This window comes from Melanotaenia boesemani, chromosome 13, assembly GCF_017639745.1.
Source record: "Melanotaenia boesemani isolate fMelBoe1 chromosome 13, fMelBoe1.pri, whole genome shotgun sequence".
Lineage (NCBI taxonomy): Eukaryota > Metazoa > Chordata > Actinopteri > Atheriniformes > Melanotaeniidae > Melanotaenia > Melanotaenia boesemani.
Window position 1 is genome coordinate 35,350,816 of NC_055694.1, and position 19,905 is coordinate 35,370,720.

The 19,905-nt window shown below is 45.8% G+C and overlaps 1 protein-coding gene across 6 annotated transcripts; it reads right to left on the reverse strand.

The window, feature by feature from the left end:
• Positions 1-6,122: 6,122 nt before the first annotated feature.
• Positions 6,123-18,254, reverse strand: kif3b (kinesin family member 3B). 6 transcript variants are annotated; one of them, XM_042003837.1, is made up of 9 exons: positions 18,143-18,254; positions 16,001-17,467; positions 15,102-15,203; positions 14,719-14,841; positions 14,184-14,302; positions 13,971-14,087; positions 13,555-13,660; positions 6,838-7,049; positions 6,123-6,701 (listed from the first exon to the last, which is right to left on the reverse strand). In XM_042003837.1, the coding sequence occupies exons 2-9, from the start codon at positions 17,399-17,401 to the stop codon at positions 6,596-6,598; spliced, it is 2,286 nt and encodes a 761-aa protein (XP_041859771.1). In that variant the 5' UTR covers positions 17,402-17,467; positions 18,143-18,254; the 3' UTR covers positions 6,123-6,595. The 6 variants fall into 6 exon arrangements, with proteins under 6 accessions (XP_041859771.1, XP_041859767.1, XP_041859765.1 ...); XM_042003833.1 differs by having other exon boundaries at positions 16,001-17,495; XM_042003831.1 differs by having other exon boundaries at positions 16,001-17,551.
• Positions 18,255-19,905: the final 1,651 nt, after the last annotated feature.

Below are 19,905 nucleotides of genomic sequence, written 5' to 3' on the forward strand. Positions count from 1 at the left end.
TGGGTGTTCTTTTTGTTTTGTTTTGTTTTTTTTAATAACTAATGAGAATGACTTGCTTGTTTTTTAAATTGAGCTGTATGCGTAACTGCTGACAATAAAGTTCATTATAAAGAAGAAGTCTCAAATTCCAGTTATGTGATGTGATAAGGTCAAGCCTTAAGTTAAGCAGCGCTAGCAGAAGGAAACTGTTAGCCTGGCTTAGGTGAAACACAATAAGTGGAGGGAAAGGAAGCCAAGGTCTCATATGGTCACTTTTAGAGCAGCATCCGGGTACTTTCAGTGCACTGAGCTTTTGTTAAATTTCTGTGTGAGCGCACTAAGCGCTTAAACATAGTGTTCTAAATAGGGCACGCCCTATGAGCGTGTCTCAGTCAGCACACTTCTATACTTCGAACACTACATTTAAGTGCTTAGTGCGCTGACACAGAAATTTCAGTAAAAAACTCATAAAAAATCTAGTGCGAAACGACGGACACTACACGCACTACCTTCCAGTGCACTCATGTAAGTGACACACCCACAGTGTAGGTAAATGGCAGCAGATAGCCTAGCTTAGCTAACCAAACTTAAATTCATACAGTTTTTCTCTGCTGGTTTGGCTCATTTCTTGAAATAGAAATGACATTCTCAAAATAACATGAACCAATCTCCAAACCACCTTGCAACAGAATGGCATTTCTCATTTTCTTCATCAGCTTGCAAATGTCTTAGTACATGTCTCAAGTGTCTCAGTACATCTGAGACATGTTCAACTAGCCGACAGTTAGCACAATGAGCCCACATTTAGCACATTTTCCAAAGGAATAGGTCTTGCTGATCTAAAGTGATTAGTTGATTCTTAGTCTAATGGTTCTCTTCAAAACATGTCAGCATGATTTTATTCTGTAAGTCATCATATGCACAATAGTCTGTTCAATTCTCAAAATTAGTCAAGAACATAATACCATATAAGAATGTCTTGGAACATTTTATGAATTCATGACAGTGATTGACAGTCAGGTGAAAAGAGAACTTCACTAACCATTCAAACAGTTTGTTTAGCTGCCTGCCAAACATGCATATATAGAGCTTGACCAGAGCCAATACCATCTGCAGTATGAACAAGAAGGTACCTCGCCAAGTAAATGAACATGGGTAACTCCTGCTCGAAGGAGGAGGAAGGAGGAGGATGTGTGGTGGGGAATAGGGGGAAGAGGCTGAGGAGCACAAAGACACTGTGCTGTCCCAGATGAAATTCGGGCCACAGTTATGGACCATGTTGTCAAGCATCGCCTCACAATGGCGTAGGCAGGCCGGCGAGCGCAGCCTGATGGGCCGCGCTCTACAGTCGCCTCCATCGTCCAAACCTTTCGCAGAGAAAACGGGTATGTAGTCAGCCAGTGATGGCATTACAGATTTCTGTAGGAGACATCACAGTATACAGTACTGTGCATACATGTACAGTATAAACTATTCATTCTGTGTGTGTGTGAGTAGGCTTACAGTACTGTAATATCTTACCTCAATGTGATCTTACAGTATGATACTATAAAACTGACAAAAAAAAAATTGGAATTGTTGATATAGTTTAGAGTATTCCAGTCGCTGTGCAGTGATGCTTTACATTTTAAGTGAAACTGCCATATACTTACACTGGTAACTCCTTCTGTAACAAATACATAAGGCATACATGAGACATTGTCGCAGTGTTGTCCTTCTATGACTTCTATGTCTAGGACTGGACGACAAACTCGCTTGGGTGGCAGAGGAAAACTTCTCGATGAACAACAAGAACAAGACATCTGTAACATGGTGGTTGTAATGCCATCACACACAGACTGATCCGTGATGCAGTCCTTCAGGACAATGCCATGCTCCAAAAAGTCAACTCTGTCAGCATCTCCACAACAGACCGGCGCTGAAGAAGCATCAGATGACCATGAAGCAGATTTACATGCAGTAAGTGCATGTCAGTCAGTTACTGGTTGCCTGTCAGTAACCTTACAGTAATTACAGTAAGCAGTGGCTCCTGTTTTGTTTTTGTTTTTTGTTTTTTGTCAGCATCTGCTTTACCTTCAGAATCCAGCTTTATCTGACTACAAAATTTTGCCTAAAAACACCAACAGAAACCGGTCTTCAGTATTTCTCTCTCCTCTTTGTGTCAAACACTCCTACAGCAGCTCTGCACAGGCCTGGACTCCAGGTCAGACCGCTGCGTAGCGGCCAGCAGTGGAGGACATAGAACAGTCCTATGTAGTTTCATATCACTGTTGAGTATGACTCCTCTATAAAAAGGATTTGATTTCTCTAATGTAGAGAATAATGTTATTAGATGGGAACAAAATGCTTCACGTCCTCGTGTTTGTCGATGAGGCTGGTTTTAACCTGGCCAAGGCCGCAGACGTGGCCATAACATCACTGGCCAGCGAGAGGCAAGATAACAATGTGCTGCCATATCTGAGAAAGGTGTGGCCACACACATGCCTGGCTTAGGCCCATTCGGCACTCAAAAGCTCCTCATTTTCTTGGACTGTCTTTATACTGATCTGGTCCCAGAAAATGAGAGAGGTCTAGAAGTCCTCACCTACCACACTGTGATCGTGTGGGATAATGTGAATTTCCACCGCGGTCCACTCATCAGGGCCTGGTTCACTACCCGTCCAAGGATGTTCATGGAGCTACTACCACCATACTCTCCTCAATCCGATCGAGGAGTATTTTCTGCTTGGAGGTGGAGAGCGTCTGAACATCGGCTCAAAGACCAGAGGTCCCTGCTCCATACAGTGGAGGCTGCGTGCGAGGACATCCCAGGGGATCAGTGTAGGGGGTTGAGACGTTCGCACCGTTTCTTCCCTCGCTGCATCGCAAGGGACGATATCCACTGAGATGAGGAGGAAAATCTACAGCCAATCAGAGAGCAATGCGTGGATGGCCAGGAGGATGAGGATGGTGGCCAGGAGAGGGAGGGGGACGACAGCGACCAATGAAAGTGAAACTTTATTTACAGCACAGCAGGCTAGACATGATTTTTCTGTTTTTATATTTCATACATGAACAGAATACTGTCTACATTTTCTTTAGATGCACTCTGATGTATGGAAGTTACTTTGTGTGAATAAAAATGGCTGCAGTGTCCTCGGCAGTAGGAGTGCAGTGTGTGATGTCAGACTGAGGCTGCTCTTACTGTGAAATCCTTTTTTTTCATACATAACTGCTGTTAGCTGGACCTCTGCCATAGTGACAAAGCACTGAGGCACTCTGACTTGCCAAAGGAACGATGCATTTTGGGGGCACGGACTGTTTATATGAGAAAAGGATTTAGTTTTGACACATGCGTAAACAGTGTTGGGAGAGATGAGCTTGTGCAGGTGATCCGTGGTGGTGTGCTGAACCATCCAGGTTATGAATGCAAACGAGCCGCAGCAGCTGAGAAGGATCTTAGCGATGATGATGGTACGGACTCTTTACATGGGAAAGGGATCTAGTCTGAAGCTTTTGTGAAGTTTGGGGTGAGATGAGCTTTTGCTACTGAGCTGTAATGTTGCAGAGAACTGGTTAAATGATCTTATAGTTTTAACGTCATTTCTGTTTCAGGAAACGAGAAAAAACTAATGGAACCTCTTTCTTACACAGCTTTCTACATCTGTTCAAGTTTTGTTTCTAAATACAATTTTGTAAGTTTCCCTTTGAAATGTGACAAGTGACCAAAAATTGATTTAAAATGTATAAAAGTCCTGAACTTGTGTTTAAGTGCAATACTGCAAATGTACTTCTGACAGTTAAGTGAATATTTTAACCTTAGAAAACCTCTAACTGGTGAGAACAAACTGCACCAGAATGGCCATCTCACCACCTGAAGCACTAAAAACTTAATTTATTCTGCTCCACTTCATCAGAGTTGGTCTCTACAGCTGCATCATTCCAAAGATATTCCTAGTCATCCTTAAAGTATTTTTATTCATTTACTTAATTTGTTTCTTTTAGGCAAGCCTTAAACTTTTTTCATTTGTGCTATGTGCCATCTTAATTTATTCTTCACCACTTCATCACTGATATTTACATTTCACATTGTTCATTGTATGTGATCCATTTTTCATAAAGTTATACATTTTTTACCGAGCATGTTCAGGGGAAAATAGATGGACCTTCACTCATTGCTTTTCACTTCTGCATATGGACATTCAGCCAACACTCATACAAACATACATGTACGTGGAAAAAGGTGTTAAGCACAGATATGAAAGTTTCCAGAAATAAGATGAACTTTAAACGGGACCAAAGCCACCAGAACAGTGGGAGAGAGAGCCGAACTCCATTTTAAAACCAAAATGTACACAATCACATCTTTAATGACTGGATGTGCCATCATTGTCCTGCTGAATTGTCTTTAATAATAAATCTAAACAAGTAAAACTGGACCAGCAGTCATTTCACTAAGAAACAATACCAGCAGTAAGAGCTGCTCACAGTAGTGTTAGGGTGTGGATCCAGTGATCTAGCTATGTGACATAGATGCAAAAGTGTTAATTAAATGAAAGACATTCACATTTTGATCACCAATTTTCTATTACTGAAGATAGCACTCATAACATGTTGGTGTGCTAAACTCATGCAGCGGATATACAGCATAGCAACATTAGCTACGAGCACCAGGTCTTACTCTAACGGGAACTTTGGTTAGTTACATGTAAGTTAAACACTCGACAGCAGCGTGAATCAAGCCGTCTACACGCTAACATTTGCTTATCAGGAACCTTTCGTCTCGTGTCGAAAGCCATGCTGAATAAAAACAGGATGCACATACCAAAAATAAACATTTAAAATTAAATTACATTACTCTAAAAATAAACTATTTAAAGAAGAAAGAATATAAAAAATATATCTACATCTTTATATAAAAAAATGAAAGATTGTAATAACTTATTTTTTTTTAATGTGGACTTTTTTCTTCTCTCTCTAACATCTGAAAAACTGACGGAGGATCAACAACCTATATGTTAAACATCTGAATGTCTGCTGGCCAGAGCGATGCTTCGAGTAGTTCCCACGACTGATACAAGCTGGTTGGCTGATTCCAGATAACGTGGCAGCATTTAGTTTGCCGTTTGACCCAGGCTGAAACGTCACAGTGGGGCGGAAACCCCGCAGCAGCGAGTGAACACACCCCTCATGGTTAGAGATGACGGGGGAATAGAGCAGCAGAGAGGCAGGCTTAACTAGAAGTTACACATGCACATCACCCACAAGCCGCACATGTGGAGGTCTCGAGATTCATTCAAGTCTGCAGTGTTTGACTGAGTTTCGTGGTTCCTCTGCAACCGCTTCATTTGTGCTCCTGGGAGGATTTTTGTTCTGGTAGACACATCAGCTCATTCCAAGGACCACTCAGACCAATACAAAGGTAGACCAGGTCTGGAAAAGACATGTGAGAAGGGGAACAGGCCGCCTTTTGTCTGCAAGAAACCTGGGAGCGGTTGAAAGCTGTTTCTAAATTCCCTACCTCTCCACCTTAATGAGCACACCTCCCATTTCTGACAGGACTGTGATATTAACCATCCCATGATGCTGGAATGAAATGAAGGCGCAGGCAGAGGGGATGGCGGCTTAAGGCACCTTGGAACCCTGATGTTTCTGAGGCACATTCCAGGACAGGAGCGTTAAAGTGACCCAGGCAGTGGGTAGCGTTTGTGTTCAGCTGGGTTTAATGGGACCTGGAATGCATCCTCAGCAGATGTTTGTGCTGAGCTCTCTCTTGTTGTTCCCACCTCCCTCTCGTCCAGGAAGGAACAGCACCTACTGATTACAGTAACGTGTTATAGAGGCCAAACCTGTAATAGGTTCTACTCTCTGGCCTTTACATTGTACAATCGCACAGAAATACAGGAATATTTCAACATTTAGGACATTTACTTCTGCGTTACACTAAAACCTGTGTCCTAAATAAGAAGCCAGATCTAAAAGGCAGCTTAGCTTAAAGTATTGCTCAGTCTGTATATAGAGAAATGTAAAATACGCTCAGCCAAGCTTGCTTGTTACCTCTGGATTCATATTTAGCTTGCAGTCATAAGACTTTTACAGCTAAAAAGAAAACAAAAAAAATCTAACTCCTTCACACAGAAAACAACACACAGCTACACAAAATGAAAGCTCCACAACAGCGCAGTTTTTACAAATGTAAAGACAAATACACAGCCGTACAACAAATCCCTAACACACGCAGCCTGTTAATGAGTCTTCACGTCTATGTCTCATGTCCACCCAACACACTGGCCAGATATGTAGACGTGCATTGAGGATACTGCAGTCAGTCATTAAGAACATTGTGCTGTTTAAGACATTACCGGCATTCAGCCAAAGGTAGAGGAAGGTAGGTGCAGTGTGAAGAGATGCGAGGCTTCATGCGTAGCTGCTGCTGTGCAGTCAGGGTGAGGAGGAGAAACGTTGTGCAGTGGTGTGGTTGCAGTTAAAACTCACAAAGCAGCATTAGTCTTAAAGGTTCTCTTAAGATTCTGGAGTCTTCACAAAAAGTCTGACAAACCAACCATCCTCTCAGACCGATGTCGTTAAGTGGAAAGCTGTACTAGAGAGGTTGGTGATCGTTAGCGGCAAGAAGCTGTCACTTGGGCACCAGGCCACGGGATTGTGGGTAAAGAAGGGATCCTGGACTGGAGGGGCTGAACGGAGAGGTCGGCGTGTTCGACTTCTTGCCTGTTCTTGGTCGACTGAGAAACAGAGAGCAGTGGCAGATGTTAAACAGACCGCTTAAAGAAACAATAAAAATTCCTTCCCCTCAAATACACCAAAGCAGCAGCCTACATGTTGGATGCGACTCCAGACAGCTACAGATGGGAGTCTTACCCAGACTTTGGTTTCTTGAGGCTACTGCTGGCGCTGGCAGGCGGGGTTGGTCCCAAGCTGCTGTGAAAGCCTGAAGCATCTACCTGGATCTCATCCTCATCCCTCAGAGCGTTTTCCAGAGCTGCCGCCACCTTTGGGGCAATAACTGGCTCTTGGTACTCTTTAGTGGTCCGTGCTGGTAGCTCCATGTCCAGCATCAGGATGTTTTCTGCCTGAGGGAACAATAGATGCACAGGTGCACGGGTTCCGTTAGTGGGAACTGGGGGTGGGGTGGTGGGGTTTGCATGACACCAATATTCTGGATATTCTTGTAAATAATTTATATTGCACCTTCTTGCTGTGATGCATGTTCACCTTATTCTGTCTTTCTGCACTTTATTCTATAACAAGAGCTGCTGTAACAAGTGAATTTCTCCACTGTGAGATAATAAAGTCTAATCTAATCTGATCTAATCTAATAATCGTCGTGATTGGTATCAAAATCACAACATTTTGTTTAGTTGTTGTCTTTGCTATAGACTAATCCGGCAGTTGTTTGTGCTTCGGCATCTTGCAGTGCCCCCACTACTAAACACTAATCTGGTTACAATAAGTTAGAAATAGCTTAAAACTTTTGCAAAAGCTGCAAGTTTTCTATTTAGCCAGATAATTGACATAGTTTAGTTATACCTAGATGAGACTGCAGGACACAGTGTACCTGATCTGTTTGTGTTACTGAGTTTTATTTTCTGGTCACAATGTCCTGATAAACGCAAATAACGTTTTACAATATCTCCCAGATTAGTCATTTACGTTACGTTAGCATTATCTGGCATAACAAACGCTACCCTTTGTGTTTGCATTAACTAGCATAATAAACGTTACCTGTTGTGTTTGCATTAACTAGCATAACAAACGTTACCTGTTGTGTTTGCATTAACTAGCATAACAAACGTTACCTGTTGTGTTTGCATTAACTAGCATAACAAACGTTACCCTTTGTGTTTGCATTAACTAGCATAACAAACGTTACCCTTTGTGTTTGCATTAACTAGCATAACAAACGTTACCCTTTGTGTTTGCATTAACTAGCATAACAAACGTTACCTGTTGTGTTTGCATTAACTAGCATAACAAACGTTACCTGTTGTGTTTGCATTAACTAGCATAACAAACGTTACCTGTTGTGTTTGCATTAACTAGCATAACAAACGTTACCTGTTGTGTTTGCATTAACTAGCATAACAAACGTTACCTGTTGTGTTTGCATTAACTAGCATAACAAACGTTACCTGTTGTGTTTGCATTAACTAGCATAACAAACGTTACCTGTTGTGTTTGCATTAACTAGCATAACAAACGTTACCTGTTGTGTTTGCATTAACTAGCATAACAAACGTTACCCTTTGTGTTTGCATTAACTAGCATAACAAACGTTACCTGTTGTGTTTGCATTAACTAGCATAACAAACGTTACCCTTTGTGTTTGCATTAACTAGCATAACAAACGTTACCTGTTGTGTTTGCATTAACTAGCATAACAAACGTTACCTGTTGTGTTTGCATTAACTAGCATAACAAACGTTACCTGTTGTGTTTGCATTAACTAGCATAACAAACGTTACCTGTTGTGTTTGCATTAACTAGCATAACAAACGTTACCTGTTGTGTTTGCATTATCTAGCATAACAAATGTTACCCATTGCATTAGCATCAACTCGCATAACAAATTTTGATGGTTTCTCCGCATTCAGCTGGACGCCGACATTGAAACACTGAATTTAGTGCCTCAGTGTCCCAAATACGTACAGACAGCAGCATCTTCATGAAGTAAAGCTCCATGATCTTCACTTCTTTTTTTAACCTGTCCTGTCCAGCATCTTAACAAGCTAAATGATAGTCTGGTTGCTGTGTTGTGCCGAACAGATTTGCTTTACTAAGGTGAGGTTTATGGGTATAAGGCTCCCCTTGATGATCTGCTATATTTATTTATTTATTTACTTTGAATCATGGAATCTATGTCATCTTGCTGGACCTCACCAGAGGGGACAGAAAAAGATGGAAGACAGCAAAAGAGAAAGTAGAAAGACAAAAGAGGAGAAAAAAATCACAACAGATAGAAGCAATGTCCCTTCAATCCAAACTATCACCAGACAACACACTGCTACACCTGCACAGAAACACACCAGAAAATTTCCTCCGGCTTTAAAAGACAGCTGACCGTAATCAAGAGATCCTAAATAACAACCCCCCCCCCCCCCCCCCCCCCCCCCCCCCCCCAAAAAAAAAACATCACAAAAACCAAAGCATCTCTAGTGTATAAACCCACTGGACACCTCAGTGACTGTCAGCATGCAGAGGATGAGGAATGAGGAGGATCAGAGATGTGATCCTGCAGATGTGACCACACCTCTACGGAGGCTAGAAGCAGACTAGGGCGGCCCAGAGACCCGGGCCATCAGCAGCAATCCCGGAGGACCAACCCAAGCCCCCCCACCACGAAGACCACCCTGGACCCACCCAGAGGGCAGCAGAGGAAGGCCCCAACCAGAGCCCCCCATGGTCTACAGGCCCTGGCGGGCCAAGATCAGCAGCTGCCGACCCCACCAGGCACCGGCCATTCAGGGTGGCCAGAGCAAAGGGCCCAGGGCCCCAAGACTAGTGTTAATTTTGTTAACAAAAACTGAACGAAGATATTTTTGTCAACGCACATTTTTCACCGGACAAAAATCGACATTTTAGTTCACCAACAAAGACGAGACAACAATTATATTATTTGATTTTGTGAAATCCTGTCTCCGCCTCGGCTCTTTCGCCACTCACACAGTGACACGCCCCCTTTCAAACCTCGAACGGGGCCCAAGACAAAGAGAAGATATGATATATGGACCCATTTTCACTACACTGAAGCAGAAAAAAGCTTTACTTTAGACAAAGGAAAGGAATGTGGGCACAAGGTAGCTGGAAAAACACAACAAACCTGAAAAGACGCGTCGCAGTTCACCACAAAGACATCGTGGTAAGTTAACAAAAATGTCTTAGTTGTTAAAACATGTACAACTGTGATTAAGAAAAAGTTCAGTTCATTTGCTTGTTAAAAAAATTGTTTTGTTGACTAAAACTAGACAAATAAAATGATGTTTACTTGGATTAAAATAAAGACTAAAATGCTCGACTTATAGTCGACTAAATCAAATCAAACTTTTAGTTTAGGTTACATTACCTTTGAGCCAACGCCGGCATGTAACCTGTATCCTGCATCTGATTCGCATGTAAAAATATGCGCGTTGTAATCTAATCTTATCTCATATGTAAATGAAACAGGGTGATTTGTCAACAAGCCACATATCCCAGTTCAAAGAAATGAATGGTGCCATTCGCTTACAGATATTTATGTAACACTATTTTTTATTGCTTATTAAAGACATTCTCAAAACAGTTTTTGTAAAACACCAAGCTCTTTGACATGACCATCAAAATAGGATACCTGGGAATAATTTGATTACTGTAATAGATCTACAGGTACTTCTGAAGTACGATAATCAAAAGATCTCCATTTACTAGTCTATTATCAGATTTGTTCCGTACGTAGTGATCTTTTTGTTTTCAAAACAGTGTTTGTTGAACATGGTGGAGCCCGTCGGACAGCGTCTTTAACCTACACCTCAGCGTCGGACGCCGTCTTTAACCGCCACCTAGGAGCCGGACGGCGTCTTTAACCTACACCTCAGCGTCAGACGCCGTCTTTAACCGCCACCTAGGCGCCGGACGGCGTCTTTAACCTACACCTCAGCGTCAGACACCGTCTTTAACCGCCACCTAGGCGCCGGACGGCGTCTTTAACCGCCACCTAGGCGCCGGACGGCGTCTTTAACCTACACCTCAGCGTCAGACGGCGTCTTTAACCGCCACCTAGGCGCCGGACGGCGTCTTTAACCGCCACCTCAGCGTCGGACGGCGTCTTTAACCGCCACCTAGGAGCCAGACGGCGTCTTTAACCTACACCTCAGGGTCAGACGCCGTCTTTAACTGCCACCTAGGCGCCGGACAGCGTCTTTAACCTACACCTCAGCGTCAGACGCCATCTTTAACTGCCACCTAGGCGCCGGACGGCGTCTTTAACCTACACCTCAGCGTCAGACGCCGTCTTTAACTGCCACCTAGGCACCGGACGGCGTCTTTAACCGCCACCTAGGCGCCGGACGGCGTCTTTAACCTACACCTCAGCGTCAGACGGCGTCCTTAACCGCAACCTGGGCGCCGGACGGCGTCTTTAACCGCCACCTCAGCGTCGGACGGCGTCTTTAACCGCCACCTAGGAGCCAGACGGCGTCTTTAACCTACACCTCAGCGTCAGACGGCGTCTTTAACCGCCACCTAGGAGCCAGACGGCGTCTTTAACCTACACCTCAGCGTCAGACGCCATCTTTAACTGCCACCTAGGCGCCGGACGGCGTCTTTAACCTACACCTCAGCGTCAGACGGCGTCTTTGACCGCCACCTAGGCGCTGGACGGCGTCTTTAACCGCCACCTAGGCGCCGGACGGCGTCTTTAACCTACACCTCAGCGTCAGACGGCGTCTTTAACCGCCACCTAGGCGCCGGACGGCGTCTTTAACCGCCACCTAGGCGCCGGACGGCGTCTTTAACCTACACCTCAGCGTCAGACGGCGTCTTTAACCGCCACCTAGGCGCCGGACGGCGTCTTTAACCGCCACCTCAGCGTCGGACGGCGTCTTTAACCGCCACCTAGGAGCCAGACGGCGTCTTTAACCTACACCTCAGCGTCAGACGGCGTCTTTAACCGCCACCTAGGAGCCAGACGGCGTCTTTAACCTACACCTCAGCGTCAGACGCCGTCTTTAACTGCCACCTAGGCGCCGGACGGCGTCTTTAACCGCCACCTAGGCGCCGGACGGCGTCTTTAACCTACACCTCAGCGTCAGACGGCGTCTTTAACCGCCACCTAGGCGCCGGACGGCGTCTTTAACCGCCACCTCAGCGTCGGACGGCGTCTTTAACCGCCACCTAGGAGCCAGACGGCGTCTTTAACCGCCACCTAGGAGCCAGACGGCGTCTTTAACCTACACCTCAGGGTCAGACGCCGTCTTTAACTGCCACCTAGGCGCCGGACAGCGTCTTTAACCTACACCTCAGCGTCAGACGCCATCTTTAACTGCCACCTAGGCGCCGGACGGCGTCTTTAACCTACACCTCAGCGTCAGACGCCGTCTTTAACTGCCACCTAGGCACCGGACGGCGTCTTTAACCGCCACCTAGGCGCCGGACGGCGTCTTTAACCTACACCTCAGCGTCAGACGGCGTCCTTAACCGCAACCTGGGCGCCGGACGGCGTCTTTAACCGCCACCCTCAGCGTCGGACGGCGTCTTTAACCGCCACCTAGGAGCCAGACGGCGTCTTTAACCTACACCTCAGCGTCAGACGGCGTCTTTAACCGCCACCTAGGAGCCAGACGGCGTCTTTAACCTACACCTCAGCGTCAGACGCCATCTTTAACTGCCACCTAGGCGCCGGACGGCGTCTTTAACCTACACCTCAGCGTCAGACGGCGTCTTTGACCGCCACCTAGGCGCTGGACGGCGTCTTTAACCGCCACCTAGGCGCCGGACGGCGTCTTTAACCTACACCTCAGCGTCAGACGGCGTCTTTAACCGCCACCTAGGCGCCGGACGGCGTCTTTAACCGCCACCTAGGCGCCGGACGGCGTCTTTAACCTACACCTCAGCGTCAGACGGCGTCTTTAACCGCCACCTAGGCGCCGGACGGCGTCTTTAACCGCCACCTCAGCGTCGGACGGCGTCTTTAACCGCCACCTAGGAGCCAGACGGCGTCTTTAACCTACACCTCAGCGTCAGACGGCGTCTTTAACCGCCACCTAGGAGCCAGACGGCGTCTTTAACCTACACCTCAGCGTCAGACGCCGTCTTTAACTGCCACCTAGGCGCCGGACGGCGTCTTTAACCGCCACCTAGGCGCCGGACGGCGTCTTTAACCTACACCTCAGCGTCAGACGGCGTCTTTAACCGCCACCTAGGCGCCGGACGGCGTCTTTAACCGCCACCTCAGCGTCGGACGGCGTCTTTAACCGCCACCTAGGAGCCAGACGGCGTCTTTAACCTACACCTCAGCGTCAGACGCCGTCTTTAACTGCCACCTAGGCGCCGGACGGCGTCTTTAACCGCCACCTAGGTGCCGGACGGCGTCTTTAACCTACACCTCAGCGTCAGACGCCGTCTTTAACCGCCACCTAGGCGCCGGACGGCGTCTTTAACCGCCACCTAGGTGCCGGACGGCGTCTTTAACCTACACCTCAGCGTCAGACGGTGTCTTTAACCGCCACCTAGGCGCCGGACGGCGGCTTTAACCGCCACCTCAGCGTCAGACGGCGTCTTTAACCGCCCCCTAGGCGCCGGACAGCGTCTTTAACCTACACCTCAGTGTCAGACACCGTCTTTAACCGCCACCTAGGCGCCGGACGGCGTCTTTAACCGCCACCTCAGCGTCAGACGGCGTCTTTAACCGCCACCTAGGAGCCAGACGGCGTCTTTAACCGCCACCTCAGCATCAGAAGGCAACAACCACTGCTTGCCTTACAAACTGATGTAGGAGGTCATTACTGATAAGTCTTTGCCGCCGTCATCCTACATTGTGGAGTTTATGCTACACAACTGAAAACACTGATCCATAAAAAAGGGACAAGAAGAAGAACGACTTACTTTGTATCTCATGTCAGGTTTCATTATCATGGCCATGCGAGCATGCTGACTGAGAGGCCTCCTGTAGCCGACTGCAGACAGAGGCCTGGACATCATCTGATGGTCACTACGGCGACACACAGGGAAGGAAACAGAATCATGCTGAAATATTTGTGTGGCAGCTCTTTTCATAAAGGAAGCAACAAGATTTCTTTCAGCATAGAAAGATGAGGGTCTGCATGTAAACAACAACACTAAACAAGACTACGGATGTTTTAAATCAACATCCCAGCTTCTAGCCAACACCTGATTGGTTGGATCTGAAATTATTTAAGGCATCAGACTAATTCCAGGCCTGTCAATCATTCCACTTTGTTTTTTTACTGCCACAGAAACGTACTGTGTAAGCTCAAGTTTAAGCCTCTTCTGCAACTTACTCCTCTATACGTGTGATGGGTTTCATTTTCCAGCAGTCGTCCTCATCATCATAGAAAGCCCTGTTGGCGATTTTGTTCTTCTCCTCCAAGGGAATAAAGTTTTCAATGATCAGATGCCTGAAAGACACACACACACACGCGCGACGTTGGAGAGGGGGCACATATTAAACACAGAGACACATCAGATCAGAGGGTAATAACCCGGATCCATACTTGAGTTTGAGGTCTCTGGTGAGCTCGTTCTGGGTCTGTTCGTGTTCCTGACGCATCTTGATGTGCTCCTCCTGGATGCCCTGGATCTCAGCCTTCACGGCTTGCAGCTTGTTGAAGAGCTGGAGGACAGAGGAGGGAAACCAGACTTAATATGACAGATAAAAAGACTCAGAACTTGGCTGAGACGCCCAACTGTTGTACTCAGAACAGAGAAAGTTATTTATTTTTAACCGACTTGAAATAGCACCTGACCCACTTCTGCAATCTTTTCTCAGGATCTGATTTAAAAACTCAGCATTACGTCTCATTTCAGTCGACTCTTAATTCAAAAGAATAAAAAAGGGGTTCATTTTGGCACATGTGTGTAAAAGTACCGGTCTGTGTGAAAATGATAAAATCAAAAATCAGGTTTCTCATTGGAATCTGTTATTCTTGGAGAATCTTCAGTGTTCGACTAACTTTATTTGTAGCACACAAATTCCTTTGTTCCTTCATGAGCTTGATTAAAAGTGCCTTCTTCCTTCCCAGCCACTACCTTTTTCAGCTTCTTGGTTTTAAAGTCGACCTCCTGCTGCAGAGAGCTGTAGGTCCCCTTCAGCCCCAGAGTCTCTTCATCACGACTCTCCACCTGCTGCTGCATCTCTCGCTCTCGTCGTTTCTGGAAGCAAACACACCGACCACAGCCTTCAAACCTCAGACAGCAGCCCCTCCCTGACCGGCTCTCCAAACTCCTAAAAGTGAAACCTGTCAAGCATCTGCGGGGCGATCCACTGAGGCTACAACAATTTTCAAATTCAAGAGCATTTTATTGAACTTTTATCTTTTTATCTCTCAAGCACAACTGAGTCCCTGCAAGCTGGTTTACTGCCATTCATTAGAGTTTAGTTTCTAGACTTGACACACTCATGTTTGCTTTACCTGTTCCGCTATTTCCTGCCTCTTCAGCTCCAGCATCCTCTGCTGCTCGTTGGTGTGGTCCACAATGTTCTTCCCACCCACAAGAAGCTTACTCTCCATCGCCTGAACAAAAGAAAACAAAAAGCCAACCAGAAGAAGAAAGCAGAGTTTATTACTAACAGAACTTTGTAGAAATAACACACAGATCAACAGTGACCAAACCTTTTCTCATCTCATCGTTCTCTCAAGTCTTGGCTTTCAGGAGAAAAAATATTGTTATTGAAACAAACACACAACAGAAACTATTTCCATGTTTCCACTTTTTCCTCATTTCCAGTTATTCCTGCTACTATTTACCTGCTATCCTCACTAAACCAACTCCAGCTCAGCTGCTTTGTGGCGCCACCGTGCATCAGAAACGTCTTCTTGGCTTTATTCCAGCCATAGAGGAGCATTATTTTTCTTCTTTTCACACACACATAGAACTTTCTGCTCACTGGTTGATCTTTGGCTGCTCCTGATTGGACGTTACCGTCAATCTAAGCTCTCTGATTGGTGGAAAGTCTGACAGGAAGTGGCTTCATCATCATGTCCAGGTCTAAATAGAGGTCTCTTAGCAACATAGTAGTGATGGTGATGTTTTTATGGTGAAATGTGATAAATAATGCTGTTATCATGGATCATTGTGGATTTACCAGATAGAGTCTCTGAATAAAACTACATTTAGTGGCTGGATTGTAAACCTCCTGGACGGGATAGAAATGCTGGAAAACTTAAGCTAAAGGGTTGCTGTCCATCACAGTTTACCCCACAGAGATACACACCACCACTCCTGATGGAGGAGGAGGTGGAGCTCAGGGAGACCTGATGGAGGTTTAAGGGTTAAATTCTTTGCGTTGAGATAAATGCAGGAAGCTTACCTTGACTTTAGCTGCCAGCATCTCTCCGGCCTCCTTCTCTTTCCTCAGGTCCTCCATCTTCTTTTCCTTCTCCTTGAGCAGCCGAGTCTTCTCCTCAGCCACCAGACTGTGGTCCTCCATGATGGCCTTTCGCTCCTTCTCCAGCTTCTCCTGCTGTTCTCTCCAGTAGTCCCCTTTATCGTCTCCGTCTTCGTCGTCCTCCTCCGTTTCCCCTTCTTCCAGATCCTCTCCGTCGCTCCCATCCCCAGCCCTCCTCCGCTGCCTCCTCTTCTTCTTCCCTACGCGTTTTTCCAGCTGCTCCTTCAGCCTCGCGATCTCCTCCTGAAACTCTCGGAGCAGGGCGTCTTTGGGGTCCTCGTTGATGCGTGGTTTATTCTTGATGTTCTTAGCCCTGTTGGCATAGCGCAGCGTTGTCAAGGTCTCCTCTACGTTGTAGGACGCCGGGCCGATGTTGGCCACCATTACAGTGCGGGCATTTCCCCCCAGGGAGTCCTGCAGCAAACGGGTTAGTTTTGAATCTCGGTAAGGGATGTGGCTGCTCCTGCCATCCACTAGAGCAGATATGACATTACCCAGAGCAGAAAGAGACAGGTTGATCTTAGTAGCTTCTTTAAGCCTTTCCCCTTGAGCACCAGTCTTGGTCTGTCTTTCACTGCCTGCCAAATCCACCAGGTTCAGCTTGCCAACTCTTATGTGGTTCTCTCCATCCACACCCAGCTCGCTGCACTCCACCGTGATCACAAAGATAGCATGAGAACGGGAGCTGTGCTCATTCATGTTAGTGGCACCCACTGAACGATTCTGGTTGCCCACATTCATGACGTGCTCGATCTCCCGCACGCTCTTAGTGACAAAGGATGAAAGATCTTTCACGTATACGCCCGTGTCAGGCCTCTCTCTGAGCTCAAGGCGGTGCATTTGGTCCTTGGAGAGCAAGTCTCTGATCTCCTCTTGGTAGATTTCTAGATATGATGATCTCACCAGGTACTGCTGATTCTGGGAACGTGAAATGTGTGTGAATATGTGCTCAAAGGAGTTTGGGATCACCCCTCTCCTTTCTGGATCATTTCTCACTCCCTCCATAGTGTACGTCTTCCCTGTGCCCGTTTGGCCGTAAGCAAAAATTGTCCCATTAAACCCCATAAGAACAGAGTCGACCAGGGGCCTGAAGGTCTCATCGTACAGGTCTATCTGCTTAGAGTTCCAGTCATACACGGAATCAAAAGTGAAGATTTTGGGAAGTTCAGCGGCTGAAGCTTCTCGAGGGTTCCTCACAATAATTTGGCCCAGTTTGACATCAACAGAGACCATCCTCTCAAAGCCTGAAGCCCGCTCTTTGTCATTCATTGGGCGGCAGCGGACCACCACCTTGACTGCCTCGGAGCTCTTGCTCTTGGACATGGTGGGAAGTGGCTGCCAGGCCTCGCTGCTTGGCACCTTGTGTCCTCTCCCTTCAGGAACAGCTCACTGGAAGAAATGAGCACATCTGCAGCAGCTGGGGCAGACACAATCAGAGATTCATATCATTTATCGGCAGCCAAGCTGGGAGGTCTGTTAGAGCAAGAAGTTGGGATTAAACAGTTTATTCCAACTTTTACAGATAGAATAGTAAAACACAACAATCGCTTAAGTTTAGGAGAATAACTTTAACTACTGGCAAGAATAGCATTTCATATTTATGAACCATCCGGGGCTGTGCAGAATACAGCTCGACGCCAACACCCTAAATTAGCGAACTGAATTAAGCTCATTAGGTTAACTAACCAAATGCTAATCAAAGCTGGGACGTCAGGTTAAGTGACAGCCGCTGGGAGCCGTTTATTATCCTCTGACAAGCTGATCGCTAGCCGCTCAGCTAATATAACAACAGTTAGTCGAATAAACGGCTCTGCTAACGTTAGCTTGTGTTAAATACAGCCGTTACCGAGTCCACAACACCGGCCTAGCAACGGCAAACACACTGGTAACCTACGCTACGAATCAGATAGCATTACATGGCTAACACTCTGAAACAGGCTGCGTATGAATTAAACATATCATCCAACGAAAATAATAAATATGCCCTAAAACTGCAGCTTTAACCCACGCACGCACGCGCACACACACACAACAAGTATCGTTTAAGGTTCACCAGAGGCGTACGTTAGCTAATCCAAGACTCCCATTTCGATCAAGTGAACCGTCGATGGTTAATTCCCTGTCATGCCAGAAAAAACCTCTGCGCGTCTCTTCGGGTAGTTAGGGTACGGATGCTGACAATGGCCAAAACTAGAACGTGCTGAAAAAAAAAAACCTGCCAATCAACCCCTGAAGGGGGCGGAGCTTACTGAGCTATAAAAACAGGCGCAACTTCCGGGTTTCTTACTTTAACCTTCCAAAACCAGGTAAAGTTAAAGGGAAACAGGTTTGCGCTGACTGCCCTGTTTAGTTAAACACTGGTGTTGTATAATAATTTACCTTTTAGTGAGAAATGTGGAAGTTTTGATGCATTATGTTTACACGGTTCATTCTGTTTCGACAGGTAATGTTTGATCACTTATAAGGGAGAATATATGTCCTACACCCTGACAGTAGCCATTTTGGGGTCTTATTGGGCCACTTTGGGCACTTATAGCTGTGTTACGGTCCACATTTGGGCCAAACATTCTTTGCTGATTGGGAATAACCTCTATTGTCATTATTCAGAAGCTAATTAGCTTTGGCTCCGCAGTCTTAGTGATAATTAGCCTAATTGCTTGGCCTGCAAGGCACTCCTGTATAGAGGTGCAACCTGCCCATTATCAAGTCCTCAACAGCTGAACGAAGCTCTCCAAGACTTGGAAGTAACATAGCTCGTGCTGCTTCAGCTAGTTAGTCCCTTAAGTGCAATCTTTAAATTTGCATTTGGGTTTGCTTTTTGACCCAGTAGTTGGTGTGTACCAGCTGTTCTTTGCCAGTCATTGGGTTGGCATCCATCAGTTTCTCAGCTTTGCAAGAGAAGTGTCCTCGGTGTATTTTAAATACTAATTTTGATCACTTCACCACCCTTAGATGGAGCACAAAGAAAAACAGAATCCAAATTTCAGCAGGGTTGACTTGGGTTTTGTTATCGGTCATGCTTGAGTTAATTTAGCTGGCAGTAATTGAGAGTGTGTTTATGTGACCAGATAATCAACCTAACGTAACGGGATGGGGTCTGAAAAGATGGAACCAGGCTTTGAGAAGAGCTGGAGTAACTGTTGCACTAGTGCTGATTGCAGCTAGCGTCTAGTATGGTGGGCATCATGAATAATCTGAGAAAACAGGTGAGTACAAGTCTGTACTTCCGTAACAGGTATTTTCATTTGCAATTTCATTTCATTTGCAAAACGTAGTTGTATTGCATTTGCACGTCCACAACACCTAAATGTTTTCTGTGATGTGACCCTGGTGGCTCAAGGGAGGCATTTTTCTGCCCATAGAGTGGTGCTAGCTGCTGCTAGCGAATTCTTCCGCCTCTTGTTTACCAGTAAGGACAAACAAATTCTCAAATGTGATTATTTTGCAAACATATTTCATGGACCTGCTACAGAAAGAAGTTATAGGATATGTCTTGCTGCTACGTTATTTTGATCGTTAACTCTGCTTGTTTGCAGCTGACATGATGGAGTCTGTCTCCTGAGGTGGAGCTCGTCGGAGCAGAGCCTGAAATCATTAAGCTTTAAACATAAAATGTGATTTTGACATTTTGGAGAATTTATTTTTAATCCATCACTCTTGACAGAATCTCGGTGAACAAGAGTAACGTCTAGTCATTGCTGCATGCAGCCAGCCAGTACCAGATTGATCCAGTGAAGAGGATTTGTGCAGAATTCCTTAAAGGACAAATTGATGCAACGAACTGCCTGGGTAACAAGAACACCACAAATACAAGCCTTCTAGTTGTG